The 14,847-nt window shown below is 52.4% G+C and overlaps 5 protein-coding genes across 5 annotated transcripts; 4 read left to right on the forward strand and 1 right to left on the reverse strand.

Annotated features, from left to right (window-relative positions):
• Positions 1-33: 33 nt before the first annotated feature.
• Positions 34-2,254, forward strand: BDW47DRAFT_111044 (HET domain-containing protein). The gene has a single exon (XM_024813856.1). It carries the CDS (start codon positions 140-142, stop codon positions 2,168-2,170), a length of 2,031 nt encoding a protein of 676 aa, XP_024669036.1. The 5' UTR covers positions 34-139; the 3' UTR covers positions 2,171-2,254.
• A 955-nt stretch (positions 2,255-3,209) lies between these two features.
• BDW47DRAFT_119838 (nucleobase cation symporter-1 family protein) lies at positions 3,210-4,827 on the forward strand (the record flags this gene model as incomplete). Its single annotated transcript, XM_024815406.1, has 3 exons — positions 3,210-3,435; positions 3,493-4,220; positions 4,288-4,827. 3 exons carry the CDS (start codon positions 3,210-3,212, stop codon positions 4,825-4,827), a joined length of 1,494 nt encoding a protein of 497 aa, XP_024669037.1.
• Positions 4,828-5,145: 318 nt separating this feature from the next.
• BDW47DRAFT_133835 (uncharacterized protein) lies at positions 5,146-6,586 on the forward strand (the record flags this gene model as incomplete). The annotated part of the gene is made up of 2 exons (XM_024817939.1): positions 5,146-5,941; positions 6,554-6,586. The coding sequence occupies exons 1-2, from the start codon at positions 5,150-5,152 to the stop codon at positions 6,584-6,586; spliced, it is 825 nt and encodes a 274-aa protein (XP_024669038.1). The 5' UTR covers positions 5,146-5,149.
• Positions 6,587-9,535: 2,949 nt separating this feature from the next.
• On the reverse strand, positions 9,536-11,205 carry BDW47DRAFT_69068 (putative adenosine deaminase). Its single transcript, XM_024819624.1, has 4 exons — positions 11,003-11,205; positions 10,785-10,927; positions 9,911-10,640; positions 9,536-9,776 (listed from the first exon to the last, which is right to left on the reverse strand). The coding sequence occupies exons 1-4, from the start codon at positions 11,060-11,062 to the stop codon at positions 9,585-9,587; spliced, it is 1,125 nt and encodes a 374-aa protein (XP_024669039.1). The 5' UTR covers positions 11,063-11,205; the 3' UTR covers positions 9,536-9,584.
• Positions 11,206-13,187: 1,982 nt separating this feature from the next.
• On the forward strand, positions 13,188-13,584 carry BDW47DRAFT_111053 (uncharacterized protein). The gene has a single exon (XM_024813857.1). The coding sequence runs from the start codon at positions 13,269-13,271 to the stop codon at positions 13,530-13,532; it is 264 nt and encodes an 87-aa protein (XP_024669040.1). The 5' UTR covers positions 13,188-13,268; the 3' UTR covers positions 13,533-13,584.
• Positions 13,585-14,847: the final 1,263 nt, after the last annotated feature.

Consider the following 14,847-nt stretch of genomic DNA (forward strand, 5'->3'; position numbering starts at 1 on the left):
TAGTTTCAACCCCCAGCCTCCTCTTCCTTCATTCTACCGCCATCATTAGGTACGCCAGACGCTTGGGTAGCTTCAAAATCCTCCTTCACCCTTCATCCTGCTAGACGGAGCTTTCTGTGCTACCTTTCCTAGTGTCACCATGGGAATAACTCTAGACTCGACTCCATCGAGCCCCGTCTTATGTGATTGGTGTCAGACTACCGTCTTTGATAAACATCTCCTGGCTGTGATTGATCGCGGCAAGAAAGGTACGACTGGATTGTCTACTGATGAAGGACCCTTTGAAACGGCAATCGACCCAGTGGCATACTTTGGGAACCGGGATGCATTTGCTGGGTCCCAGCGGTCCTTTCGTCAAAACACTGATTTGCTACTGCGGAATGCGTCTCGGGGGTGTATCTTCTGTATGCTTCTTAATAATGCCCGAGGTGGGCTGCTTGCTGATTTCGACTTCATGATTACCGTCGACGATGCTTGGAAGTGGTCCAAAGTGTCTGTCGCTGGCAATGGCGACGAGGATACAGAACCCACTGGTTACTTTCGGGTGTATAAGACAGTTGGCCCTGTCAACCTCGCATTTTCTGGATTGGCCTCAGCAAATGGCGATTTTCAACATGGGAGCTCACTAGCACAGCAACTAGCTCGAGATGGCGGGGCTCTCCGCGCTTTGGTTGATGATTGTACGGCTCATCACCCTGATTGCAAGCCACGGGAGGGCTTAGACCTTCCTTCCATGCTGCTCTATGTTTCTGGGACATTAATGTCACCGACGGTGCGCCTCATCAAGATGTCGGATATCGATGTCTTCCCAGTCCGCTACGTCTGCCTGAGCTACTGTTGGGGCAAAACACAGCCAAACGTGACCACGACCAGCCGATTGAATTCATACACAGCCGGAATTGACACGGCAGAGATCCCCGAAACCATACTAGACGCCATTCGTGTCGCCATTAGCATGGGCTTCCGGTACCTCTGGGTGGATGCGTTCTGCATTGTGCAAGATAGTGGGCCGGACAAGATTACCGAGCTGGGTAAGATGGCCTCCATTTACTCGGGAGCCGCCTGCACAATCTGTGTCATGTCGGCCAAATCTGCGAACGAAGGCTTCTTGCGACAGGCCTACTTAGACGGTAGTGAGAACCAGTCAATCCGTACATGGCACGCTGATATATACGACGGCACAAGCCAAGCGGCGGCGGCTGTTTTAGAAATTCGGAGCGACTTCTCCTACGAAGACATTTTTGACAGTCCGATTTTTGAACGAGGCTGGACTTTCCAAGAGGCGCTCCTCAGTCCACGCCTTGTCATGTTCTTTCCTCATGGCCAGCGGCCTGCGTTGCGATGCTCCACACATACCGTCCAATCCGATGGTGGTCTGATCCCAGCGCACCCAAAAGCTCTGGTGAACCTTCGAGAGGTGGAGCAAGTAGTTGAAAGGGAGAGGGGAAAATGGGGAGACTACGATGATCAATCGGCCAATGCCGAAGAATGGGTCACGATTGTCAAGCAGTACTCCCAGAGATCCTTAACATACGAGGTGGACAAGATGCCCGCGTTCATGGGCATAGTGTCCGAGTGGGAAACCCGGTTCGGACAGGGCGCGTACTGGGCCGGTGTCTGGTCCGCGACCCTAACCAAGGACCTCATCTGGAAATCTCGTAGAGACTACTCCCCACGGTCCGCCCACGAGTCGTACGTCGCACCATCATGGTCCTGGGCGTCTCGTGCCCATCCCGTCTATTACCAAGACCTGAGGGAGATCAATACTTTCGAAGGCAACAGTTCATTCGAGGTTGTTTCGTGTGAGGTGATTCCCGCTCACGAGGACCTGCCCAACGGCGCAATCAAATCGGCCCAGTTGACTGTCAAGTGTATCGCGGAGCTAGTTGACCTTGGGGACTCCGAGTCAGAGTTTGCTTCCTGTGCCGTCTCAAGTGGGTCAGTGCGTATTGAATTCGACGACAGTCCTAGGTCGCAGGATATCAGGGAAGTCTGGCTGCTATATGTTAACGACGAGGAGCCGTATAACAATCCTCATGGAATCGGGATAGCAGTTGCTGAAGTCGACCACACTGATGCCGATGGCCCCAAGTTATATAAACGAGTAGGTTGCTTTGTTTGTGCCGGGCGTGGACTCGAGGGCCCAAGGAGGACTTTTACAATTATATAGATGCAAGATTTAACTAGACCATGGATCAGGGAAATAATTCTAAGGAAAACCCTAGTATCGGCCCAGCTGATATTTTTTGAGTTTCTTATACTTGCTGTGCTGTTTTCTTGGCAAAGAGTTAGTTACTCAATGCGATCGAGTCAGCCTGTTTATCCGGAGACAGATTAGATACCGAGTGGGTCTTCCCACTTATCTTTCTGTGCTCCGGATCTTCCTCTCCTCTTACCCTTTTCGATCCACCAACCTGCTTTGACTTCCACGGTTTGTCGCTGATAACGAACTAATATGCGTCCCGCGAATCAAACGTCCCATCGGCCGTGAAATGGAGGGTGATAAAGGATTCCATTGAGGTCAGATCTGCACCTCGTGGGCCAATTCCCGGTCGTCCTTATCAGCCACAGACTTCATGCTGTCATGCAATGCAGGGCCCCCCCAACTCCCGTACCATCCCGCGAGGACAAGCGATTGGTTCACCGGGGGGGACCATGGCGATGGGTCTCTTGCTGTCTGATCCCGAGGCTTTTGCGGAGTGTATATATCTATGGAAGGGGGACTCGTCTGGGTTCTCTTTCCTTGACTGTTTACGATCGATCTATCATCTGTGGGAGACACTTCCCACTCGTTCGACCATATTCACCGCAGTGAACGATGCCTCGCGTGAAGAGATGGATGGAGAAGTTGGAGGTGACGGAGGAGTCAGGCTTGACGACTGCCCAGTTGATGTTGACGAATCCTGATTTACAGCCAGGTGAGACCGAGCAACCTACCTGCCTACCTACCTGCCTACCTACCTATATGTCCTGGACTGGGACGCACCGACCGATCGTCGTCGACTTCCTTGAACCATGACAAGTCGTCCAAGACTGACCGTTTGCCGTGATGTGACCCCCAGTCGACCCCGAACGACGCTTGTGGAGCTGGTACAATTTCATCGCCTTTTGGATCGCCGATTCGCTGAATATCGTATGTCATCTCCTCCGAAATATCTATACCGAACGGCGGCTGATACAAGTAGAACACATGGATGATCTCCTCCTCGATGATCGTGGATGGTCTGTCCTGGTGGCAGTCGTGGATCTGCGTCTGGATCGGATACTTTCTGGCCGCGTGCTTTGTCTGTCTGACGGGTCGCATCGGTGCCGTCTATCACATCTCCTTTCCGGTGGTGGCTCGGTCGACTTTTGGCATTTGGGGTTCTTTCTGGCCGGTGCTGAATCGAGTTGTCATGGCTGTCATTTGGTATGGAGTGCAGGGATATATTGGGGGTAAGAGTCTTTGAAGGTTTCGGTCATCCGTGCGACTGGTCTAATGTATGCTGGCAGGTCAATGCGTGACGCTGATGATCCGGGCGATCTGGCCGAGCTACAACACCATCCCCAACGGCATCCCTAAAAGCTCGGACGTGACCACCCGCGACTTCACCAGCTTCTTCCTCTTCTGGCTGCTCTCCCTCCCGGCCCTGTGGGTCCCGATCCAGAAACTGCGCCATCTGTTCACGGTCAAGGCAATTTACTCGCCCATCGCGGCGATCGCCTTCTTTGCCTGGGCGATCGCGCGCGCCAACGGGATCGGCCCCATCGTGCACCAGCCGAACAAGGCCCACGGCAGCCAGCTGGCCTGGGCGGTGGTCAAATCGATCATGAGCTGCATGGGCAACTTCGCGGCCCTGATCATGAACGATCCGGACTTTGCCCGATTTGCGCGCAAGCCCAAGGATGCGCTGTGGGCGCAGCTCTTTACCATCCCACTCGGCTTCGGCATCACCTCGTTCATCGGCATCATCGCGTCTTCGTCATCGGCCGTCATCTTCGGTGGGGACTACGTGTGGAACCCGCTGGACTTGCTGGGCATGTTCCTGGACGGGGCCAGCTCGGGCCAGCGATTCGGGGTGTTCATCATCGCTACAGGGTTCGCGCTGGCGCAGCTGGGTACCAACCTCTCGGCCAACTCGGTGTCGGCCGGCACGGACATGACGGCGTTGCTGCCGCGGTATATCACCATTCGCCGGGGGAGCTATATCTGCGCGATGATCGGTCTGGCGATGTGCCCGGTATGTTTTATTCTATTTTTCTTGTTTGATCCGATGGTTCCTCTGGCTAACAGACATGATCGAATAGTGGAACCTACTTTCCTCGTCCAACCAGTTCACGACGTACCTCTCCGCCTACTCGATTTTCTTATCTGCCATCGCCGGCCCCATGATCTGCGACTACTACATCGTGCGCAAAGGCTATCTCCAAATGAAGGACCTCTACAGCGCCAGCAAAGACTCGCCCTACTACTACTGCTGCGGGTTCTCGTGGCACGCATACGCGGCGTATCTCTCAGGCTTGCTGGTCAACATCGTGGGGTTTGCAGGCGCCGTCGGCCGCAAGGTGCCGATCGGCGCGACGTATATCTACAACGTCAACTATGTGTCGGGGTTCCTCGTCTCGTTCGCCATGTACTACGCGCTGACGTGGGCTGTGCCCATCCCGGCGACGAGTGCGGTGTGGAATGAGGTTGATGTGGATGTTGACGATGACCCGATGTCTGTGGCTGATGGGGAGGATGTGTATGGGGATGAGCGGTGGGAGGGGGAGGGAGAAGCAGATGGGGGGTTTAAGGGGAGGGATGGGGATTATAAGGGAGCGAAAAGTGGATTGAGAGGGTTGTAATCTTTTTTTTATTTTCTATTTTTTTTGGGACTCTATTATATGGGTAATGGGATAGGATACCAGCTGCTAATTCGACATGTTCATTTGATTCTACTTGTTTGTCCCCCAAGTAATGCCTCTCAATTTATTTCTCAGATCAATCTGAACGATATTCTCCGAATCCCATACATAGAAATCTATCTTATCAGTGCGGGGATGGCTGGCTTCATAGCGGGGTCAAGCTGACTGACTAATAAGAGTGGGCATTCCAACATTTATCCTGATACTCTCAACCCACTCAATCCCCCACCAACCATTCATTGAAATAATAATAATAACGACAATGACAACAGCAACATTCAAACACATCGACCCCAAATCCTACGACCCCGACGCAACAGCCCCCTTCCACAAACCCTGGAGCAAAGTCGACGGCCCAGGCTCATCCTTCGACCTCATCTCACTTCCCCGCCATGTCATCAACCTCCGCCATCAACACAACCCTGAATCTACAACAACGGATACAACAGACTTCACCATAGACACAGCAGGCTTCTCCTTCCACCATGCCCCATCCACCGAAAAAGCCTTCACGGACGAGTCCGCAATCCGCACAGCCTACTACGCAGAAGTAGAGGCCCTCCTGCGCACCATCCACCCCGCTATCAAAAAAGTCGTCCCCTTCGACCATACCATCCGTCGCAGAGTGGCCGGGTCCCCGCGCAGTCCGGTCGAAATGCTCCACGTGGACCAGACGCCCGCTGCGGCGGCGGCGCGTGTGCGTCGACACCTTCCTGCCGACGAAGCCGACGCGGTCCTCAGCAAAACCGACACAAACCACAAAAGCAAGCGCTACCAAATCATCAACGTCTGGCGCCCCATCGAAAACCCAGCCACAGACTACCCCCTCTCCGTCATCGACTGGCGCACAACCACCCCCAAAGATTTCGTCCCTGTCGACCTCCTCTACCCCGAAGCCACCCAGTCCGAAACAGACAGCACCGGCAAAGAGGTGCCCCCCGAGCCAGGCTCCGCGACCTCCACAGCGGGGTACGCCGTGCGCGGGGAGATCTACGTTGTGGCGCCGAACGAGGCGCACCGGTTCTACTACGTGAGTGATATGGTGCCGGAGGAGGTGATGCTTATTAAGTGTTTTGATTCGTGGAGTGAGACTATGATTGGGAAGGAAGGGGGGGATACTGGGAGGGGGGTGGCGCATGCGGGGGGGCATTCGGCGTTTTGGGATCCGAATACGCCGGAGGGAGTGCCGGGGAGGCAAAGTGTTGAGGTTAGGTGCTTGGTTTTTTATTAATTCTTCTCTCTCTCTCTCTTTCTCTGACTTTTATATATATGAGATTTATATTTGGATTTATAGATGTATGAATATCCTGGGATGGGACCCTTCTGATATATACCTATGGCTCTCTTTACATATGTATGGATTATGACCATTATTAATGTTCAACGAATATGATCTAAATACCACATGTAAATGATGATCTTATCTTATTACTCCAATTCTGTCCTCCCCAATCGTCATACGTCGAAGTGTACTACAAGGCTACAATAAGCCGCACAGTCGGGGAACAAAATAGGAAAGCGAGTCCTACATACACTCTCCAAACATTCCACTCACTGTAATTATACCTATGTTTTCAGACATACCCACCAATATACGTAAACATCAGCTTTAGATATGACTCAATAAGATCCATTGACTCATGAGGCTGATCCCATTCGTGATTAGGTTGCGATCGCGGATCCACTCACTCACGATTAATGTGGCCCACCGCGATCTGCATAAATTCTCCCTCGTCCACGACAGCTTACATGTGTTGCCTACTTGGAAATTTCTTCATCTCTGTCGCTCTTCTTGCTACTTTTTACAACTGAGGAAGATTGCTTTGCTACTATATCAGAAGCGCTGTTTACTTAGGCTCCTAAAATGTCATCAAGCTCCGCCCTCCCCCAAACCCTCCACTCCATAACAAGCACCAAGATCAACGAGCTCTCCAAACAGCGCATCCTATTCGAAAAGCGGAAAGACGAGATCCTCCATCTCGCAGCCGAAACCCCCGACCTACGCTCCAAAGCCCAGGTGCTCCTCGAAGGCGTCACCAAGCTCAAGGGCTACCCCGGCGATGCCTTCGACCAGGAAGACCAAGACCAAGACCTCGACGACGACTCGGATGACGACGAAGCGACTGTGCAGAACGGCACCCCGCGTGCTACGCATGCCAATATCCGTCGGTTCCTCCTGCAGAGTCGGTACGACCCGTCTGTTTCGGAGAGGAGCTTGGGGAATTGGATTGGGCAGCTGGAGCAGGAGTTGCGGTTTTTGCAGCTGAGGCATGAGCATGCCGCTTTTTATAGTGAGCTCGTGACGGAGTGGCTGGCGGATTTGCAGAGCGGGTCTGCACCGCAGAGTGACGCTGGCGATGGGGAGTCGGCCGGGTTTGAGCAGGTGGGACGCGCGGAGATGCATGAGCAGCGGGCGACGTGGGAGAGTTTGGCGTTTAAGGAGGCGGATGTAGACCGGGGTGCTATCCGTGCGTATCTCGATTCGCTGTTCGCGAAGACGAACCTGTCGCGGCAGGCGCTGAAGACACTCCGTGAGAGTATCAGGTCGTTTGGGACGGAGATGACTGCCAAGAGGACGTGGTTTACGATCGATGAGCTGGAGTGGGTGTCCCAGGCGCTGCTCAAGTCCGACCTTCTCACCAAGGAGAAGACGGAGATATTGAAAGAATTCATGCGAAACCCCTCCGTTGCTCAGGAGGTTGTTGACGTGCTCAACATGCGTCTTGCGTCTCTGGAGAGCTGGGCTTGGCCCGCCGAGGGCATTCCCTTGGAGATGCGCCGCCAGCTGAACGGGAAATACAGGGTTTTCATGGACGAGGATTTGCTGGATGCGCTCATGTTCCAGTACCTTGGTCTCAAATGGGCGGTCGCTTTTCGCTCCGCCTTTGAGACCTTTCTCTCCAGCCCCGCGTGGACGAACGCCCGCGAACACATCCCGAGAGCGTATCGGGATCGGCGTAAATACTTCCTCGACGACGCTTCTACCACCCGGTGTATCAACGACCACCGCCAGGAAACCTACAAGAAAGACTACTTCATGGCGCAGCTTCCGGCCTCCGTCGAAGCGGGAGTCCCGCAATACGGCGATGACGACGGCAACGAAGACGACAAACCGATGAATGCGCTGGATACCAAGCACTCCCTGCTACATCTCTTGGTCACAGAGTCCATCCTGCAGACCACTCTGCACGGCGAATTTACGGTAGTCCGGTCGGACTTCAAATGGTTTGGGCCTTCCCTGCCGCATCCCACGATGCTGACGGTGCTGGCCTATTTCGGGGTCCCGGATAGCTGGCTCGGCTTTTTCAGGACGTTTCTGGAAGCGCCGCTGAAATTCACTCAGGACGGCTCTGACGCGCCTGCCCAGGTGCGCAGGCGCGGAATCCCCATGTGCCATGCCTTGTCCGATTGTCTTGGCGAGGTTGTCCTCTTCTGTATGGACTACACGGTAAATCAGGCTACGGATGGGGCATACCTGTACCGTCTGCACGACGACTTCTGGTTCTGGGGAAGTGAGAAGACGTGCGTCACGGCGTGGGGTGCGATGACTGAGTTTGCCCGCGTCGTGGGTCTGGAGTTCAACGAGGAAAAGACCGGCACAGTACGACTGCAAAAGAACAAAGCTGGTGACGATGCGGCCCTTGAACAAAAGCCGCGAGATACCCAAGTCCACCCGTCTCTCCCCGCGGGCGACATCCGCTGGGGCTTCCTAAAGCTAGATCCACACGAAGGGCGCTTCGTGATCGACCAGGAGCAGGTCGATACACACATCGACGAACTGCGGCACCAGGTTTTGTCCTGCAACAGCGTGTTCGCGTGGGTCCAGGCCTGGAACAGCTACTTCGGGCGGTTTTTCACCAACAACTTCGCTAAACCCGCCAGGTGCTTCGGGAGAGCGCATATCGACCTGGCCATTGCCACCCTCAGTCGCATCGAGCGGACCCTGTTCCCAGACAGCCCTGGGGGCGTCACAGACCACCTGCGGGGTATGATCGCCCAGCGATTTAGTGTCACGGATCTCCCCGAGGGGTTTTTCTTCTTCCCCGTCGAGCTCGGGGGGATGGGGCTGGTGAACCCGTATATTCCTTTCCTCGCTATGCGGGAGAATATCAAGCAGACGCCGCAAGGTCACTTGCGCAAGGCATTCGTGCGGGATGAGGCGCTTTACCAGTCCGACAGGGAAGTCTTCGAGAAGAACGGGCCGGCGCTGGCCGCCCTCGCTAGTACGCTCGACATAAAGGATCAAAACTTCTTGACCCTGGACGAGTACATGCAGTACGCGGAGTCGTACAGTACCTCGCTACTGAGCGCATACAGGGACCTGATTTCGGTGCCTGCGGAGATCAGTATCAACCAGACGACGGAACTGCGCCGCAACCAGATGTCACTGGATGAGGCGGTGACGGGCGACAGCACCCACACTAGCTACATCATATCGGATGAATGGTACGGTATGTCTCCGTACTGGCAGTGGACGGCAGAACTGTACCAGACGGAGATGGTGCAGAAATATGGGGGTCTCGCGGCCGTCAACAGGGAGTTCATGCCGCTGGGCGTGGTAAAGACACTGAAGGAGGGGAAATTCCGATGGCGTGGTTGATTTGCAGCATTATCTAGCGATATGTTGATAACTTGTATACCCTTTTGAAAAGATAATGCCATAGCATTCATTCCTCTATGCTTCATGATGTGCACGCTCACTTCGCGTAGCTGGATTCAAAGTCATCCAGCAATTGCCGAAGCCGCTCTTTCTCAGTCTCGTCATCAAAGATAACATCGTAGGATTTCCGGCACAGACGTAGGATATCAACTCGCGATAGATTGAAATGCTCCGCCGCGAGTAAATACTCGTTCGACATGGGGCTACAAAAGAAGCCCACATCATCAGTCTAGACAGTTAGCTCTTCTGTATTGGGGAAAGACCGGGTAGGCTGAGAATAAAACATGCATCGAGGGGATGTAAAGCAAAGATGAAGTAATCTAGGACAAAAAGGGGGGTGGATAGATAAAAAGTAAGACTCACACAAAGCACAGCAACACAATCAGATTCCCGCCACCACTCCCCAAAATGGTGATCCGCAAACCCGCCATCGAACATGCTCGCATGCACATTACACGATAGACACAACTCGAGGCCGAGGCCCCTCTTCTTGATTTCGTTCTTGATGCCCACTGGGACATGAATGACGTGGCCCAACCTGCGTGGGTTCCAGCTCAGCATCTCTCTCAACTCACTCTCCAAGGCCTTCTCCGCCTCCGCTGCGGTCTTCGCTGACGACGACGCGAGAGTCGAAGAAGACACTTCGCCGAAATGCACCGTCAGGGCTAACCCAGCACTCTTCGCGCGTTCCATCGCCCCCGCAAATACAGAAACGTCGCCTTTCGTGGGATTTCCGCAGATGTCAATGCCGACGACACCGCGGTGCCTGTGGGCAATTGCCAAATCTATGACTTCGTTCGCATCAGCGGGGGACATCTGCCCACGGTCGATAGCAAGGATTAGTCGGGTCGTCATTTTGTGAGTGTCGGGATCGAGAGCGGCTTGGGTGTGGGCATATGCGTCTATTGCATCGAGCACGGTGAGCAAATATTCTTCTCTTGAGAAAGACGGGGATGGGCGCGGAATGGTGCGCAGTTCGAGGTAGCGGATGCCGTCGGCGTAGAAGTCTTCGAGCACGGAGGTCGTCGCGTAGGCGATGCTGGGGAGATCGGAGCAGAGGTTGTAGATTGAGTTGGAGAAGACGTTGAAGAAGCTTTTGATATCCGTCTCAGTATTAATTCCGCCCGACGCGTTGGGTTCCATTGGTGAACAGAAACTGTCCACTGATGGATGCTTCTCCACATGATGCAGTTCGGGTACGTATTATGAAATAGCCAGAATGGAGAGTAAAACATACGTAGCCAGAGAATAATCCACCTTACCAGGAGGCATCACCTCCCACGGGTCTTGCACATCGAAAGCTGGATTTTCAGCCTTCTTGCGCTCCCAGATCTCATGCAGACATTGGCGACTGATGCTGCCCGTGAGATGGGCATGAAGCTTTCCCCATCAATCATTATGATCAGCTATTGAGTTCGATACCATCTGTGGAGATTGTGGGGAGGGTGTGCATACCTCGACCTTGGGAAGCGATTTGGTGAATGCGGGGGTGATGATGGGTTTGGTGGGGCTCATTCTGGAGGTTTTGTCTGGTGTATTGGTTTGTTCTTTTGCTTTTTCTAGTGTATATGGTGCTGGCTAGTGTGGCTTGTGCGTCTATATATGCTTATTTTTAGAACAATGCGATTATGGTGATGAAGGTGCGAGTGATGATGAAGTCTTGGTTTTACATCAGTTGGTGAGGGGAAGTGGAAACGATGGGAGTGGCAGGTGACCGGAACCTTTGCTCGTGTCAACACCTTTCAAAGATGTACATTTTGGTGTGATTCTTACTTTGGATACATTCAAGATATCGCAGAGATCATACAGGTGTCTATGATCTTTGACAAGTTGTTACCTGATTAAGAGGCTATGAAGTCCGACAGTTCCTATAATTTTCGGCCATCATAGCATGACATTGATTACTGACTATCCAAATCTACAGTAGGTGCTCATTATCTGAGAACACCATGCACTCAGAAAATTGTCAACTGGCCAGTATGGAAAGAGTCCATAATCATTCTACCTGAAGTGGCTTTCTGGTGCTACACCCCAAACCGGTCCTCCAATCTACCCTCCAATTTCGCCTATATGATGTCGCCCACAATTCCCCGAAAACCACCACCCCAACGTCTCAAATTGACACACGAAGGGAGAATCCAATCCAACAGCAACGTATCGCAATGTCCGACTTTCCCACAAATATTAGTCTCCTGCGCAAGGTATCGAAAAGCTGGTGAGATTACGATCATGCCACTCTGTGCGCCCCGTGTAGTCTAGCTGTAGTGACGATCGGATCCGCGGATGTTTCAGCTGATGCACCCCGGATTCTAGAACCGATCTAATCTCCTTGGATATATTGAGCTGTGTTTTAGGTGTGAGGTAGCTCCGTATTGCTAACTTGATGTTTTGTAAATTTGGATTTTCCAATTTGCAGTTCTGGAATTTTGAAGATGTCGAGAGGACCTTTGCCTTCTGGGTTTAGGGTCCTGTTTGCTCCAAGTAAGCAACAGATTTCCATTTCCCGAATGTCCTCTCCCCTCCATAGTGTTACCACTAAGCCTAGGCATGCTAAGCCTTGTTTTCGTATCCAACTGTCAATCAATCCGACCGACCAGTCAGTTCGCTTATCGACATACATAGCCCAGCGATTGATCAATGACTTCAACACCGCTAGCGACAGTATAAATTGTCAAAAGTCCCCCTCGTGGACCATAGTTCCGGCATGCAGCCTGACTGCTGACGTGGATAGCCTAGGGCCGTTCTGGTATACCGACCGCGCTACTTGAGCCGCAAGCCCCTGGCCGGTCTTCAATATCGGTCACGTCGCAATGTCTCGTTCGCTGCGGCGAAGCCGCCTCGGTTGGACAGCTGGCCTGTTTCGGTTTCGTGTAGATTGTAATGACCTTCGCGGTATCGGGTGCGAAGGCGGATCTAATTTAAAGTGGGGACCAACGGGCGCTTCGAATGTTGAAAGGCAGAAAGGAGAAAAGGACGAAAGGGGAGATGGGAAACGAGGAATAACAGACGAAAGTGAAAGACCGCGTTTGATTTTTTCGATATACGAATCGAATTGACGGTAATTCGGAATTTGGGGTGCACCGCACAGTCCGCGGTCCCACAGCATCACGGATATTTCCGTCTGCTATTCTCGTTATTCCCCTGTTCTCGAAATCTTATTGCAAGGCACCCTGAGGTGAATGCATGATGACTAGCCCTGCTGTGGTGGATGGAAGGACATTGCGATTTGGTTGTCCGACGTACCCTTCAGGCACTGCCTCCAGATACTGCAGTCTCAAGCGATATTCAATGTGTCGACATAACGTGGCATGGTAATCCGGGCGGACGGATCCCCAATGGCTGAGTTTGCGGTATTTGACTCGTGTCAGCCTCTTGTGGGGTAGAGTAAATTCTCGAATGATCTAGCAGGGTGTTTCCAGCAGTTGCCGACAGTATCAATGACCAGGATCTCTTGATGCCGGTGGAGCGGCCGCACCACCGTAGGCCCGCAACACAGCCCATTGAAACCTCTCCAATCGTCTATATCTCTGACACTGCGCCGTCCATGGGGGGCTAGCGTCGAAGCATTCCAGAAACCACCAGCCTTGACACGATTGGGCGGCCAACTCTATCGGATAGGGCTATTTTTAGCAAGATGTAAGGCATCTCCGTTCCTGAATGGGAAATACACTGGTCGGAACAGTGGGTTGCTGGAACAGACAGAACCCACCACCTCGGGCAAATGCCGCAACGGAGGGGCTGTGATTGGCCTTGTGTGGCTCAGCTTGATTCATCGTTTGAATGGATATACCACCGATGGACGTTTCGTCCAACAATCTATGTACAACGGCGATACCGTTGCAGACCACGTCAATTTTGTAGGCGAGAAAGGGTGTCTTCAGAGGACACACGACACGTTCTTCCATTATTTTCCGTGGTCATGTGTGGCAGCCGTTATATCCGATGGTGGCTTGTTTTGTCGGACCGGACCGAAAGTCAAGTGTAACTACTTCGGTATGCTCAGAGTTGCGAGAACGGAAGCAATAGCGAGATAATCCTACATATCATAGACATTGGTCAATTATGGGCCATTCATGAATGTACATAATCATGAACAGTATTTGAGAATCGATATCTTGTACCGTGGACTTTTGGACGTCGGATTTGGTCCGTTACTTCTGTGGTCAGTAAATAGCCCAAGCGGCATATGGGAAAGGATGGTATAATGAGTAGATAGGCATGGCCCTAATAAAAGATAGGTAGGTACCTTTGAATTGAGCAAAGGTACAAACTAGAAGCCGAAGTTGAGGACTTTGTCTACGAACAATTCGGCGGCTATTGATTCCGCCATCACCAGCCCAGCTTATTGCCACAGGATAGTTTGCCCTCAAGGTGCAAGTAAGTTCGGCAGCAACCCTTTGTGTGATCTGCCGATTTGATAACGAATATGCGGCTCACCACACATTCAGCATCACCAAATTGCCTGGCCAGTTGTAACGCAAGACCAGGCAACAAGAAAAATTAACAAGAGCAGGGCAGACGTGACTCAAGATGATGTGATAGCCGCCGGGATTTGGTCTGCCCTGTACGGGAGTCACGGACTGAACATCTCGCCCTCCAATCGCGGAAGTAGCCTCACATGTTAGGGTTGGATTCGCCCTTCTGATTGTTGGAGGGAGGGGAAAGGGACCACTTTCTGCCTTGAGGCTGTCCTGCAAAGTACCGGGGACGAAAAAAGAAAAAAGAAACGAGGAAAAAGAACTAATCAAGTCATTGATAGGAGGTAATCACGAGGCTAGATAAGCAGACGAGTTGGAAATAGCGGCGGGTGTCTATGCAAGCCACCGTCAAAGAAATGCGAAAGGAAATGGGACTATTGATTACAAGACACCTCTAGTACGTTTGGATGGCTGGCTGACAATGGGGGAAGCGCCAGGAGGCAAGGCTGGGACGATGCAAGATGACAGTGGAGAAGACCAGGACAACAAGGCTAATGACAATGCTATACGAGGGAGGCCTCAGATCAAATGGAAGAAGGCTGAAGCATCGAAGGCGCATGGAAGAATGGACGAGGCTGAGCGAACAGCCTCAGGCAGGCAGTGACTCCTTCAATCTGACTACCTCACTATATACCAACTAGTACTGCGGACTACTACTACTGCTGCTAGTGTCTGGTGTTGACTCAGTTTCTCATTTTACTCGCAACAATCGTGACAAGTCTGACACCCCTGGTTAATTACCTCGATAGACATCATGGTAGCTATTGGAAGATCGCATGTTTCCATCCAGGCCCTTATGACACCAGTAATTGGTATTTGTAT

The sequence above is a fragment of the Aspergillus candidus genome (assembly GCF_002847045.1).
Source record: "Aspergillus candidus strain CBS 102.13 unplaced genomic scaffold BDW47scaffold_52, whole genome shotgun sequence".
In the NCBI taxonomy this organism is placed as follows: Eukaryota; Fungi; Ascomycota; class Eurotiomycetes; order Eurotiales; family Aspergillaceae; genus Aspergillus; species Aspergillus candidus.

Excerpts from the sequence above, each read along its gene's own strand:
- BDW47DRAFT_111044 (XM_024813856.1), top strand. The coding sequence starts at position 140 with ATGGGAATAACTCTAGACTCGACTCCATCGAGCCCCGTCTTATGTGAT.
- BDW47DRAFT_69068 (XM_024819624.1), bottom strand. The coding sequence starts at position 11,062 with ATGAGCCCCACCAAACCCATCATCACCCCCGCATTCACCAAATCGCTT. Across the intron at positions 10,928-11,002 it reads AATCGCTTCCCAAGGTCGAG|CTTCATGCCCATCTCACGGG; the intron begins GTATGCACACCC and ends TGATGGGGAAAG. Across the intron at positions 10,641-10,784 it reads GTGGATTATTCTCTGGCTAC|CTTCTTCAACGTCTTCTCCA; the intron begins GTATGTTTTACT and ends GGATATCAAAAG.
- BDW47DRAFT_111053 (XM_024813857.1), top strand. The coding sequence starts at position 13,269 with ATGCCGCAACGGAGGGGCTGTGATTGGCCTTGTGTGGCTCAGCTTGAT.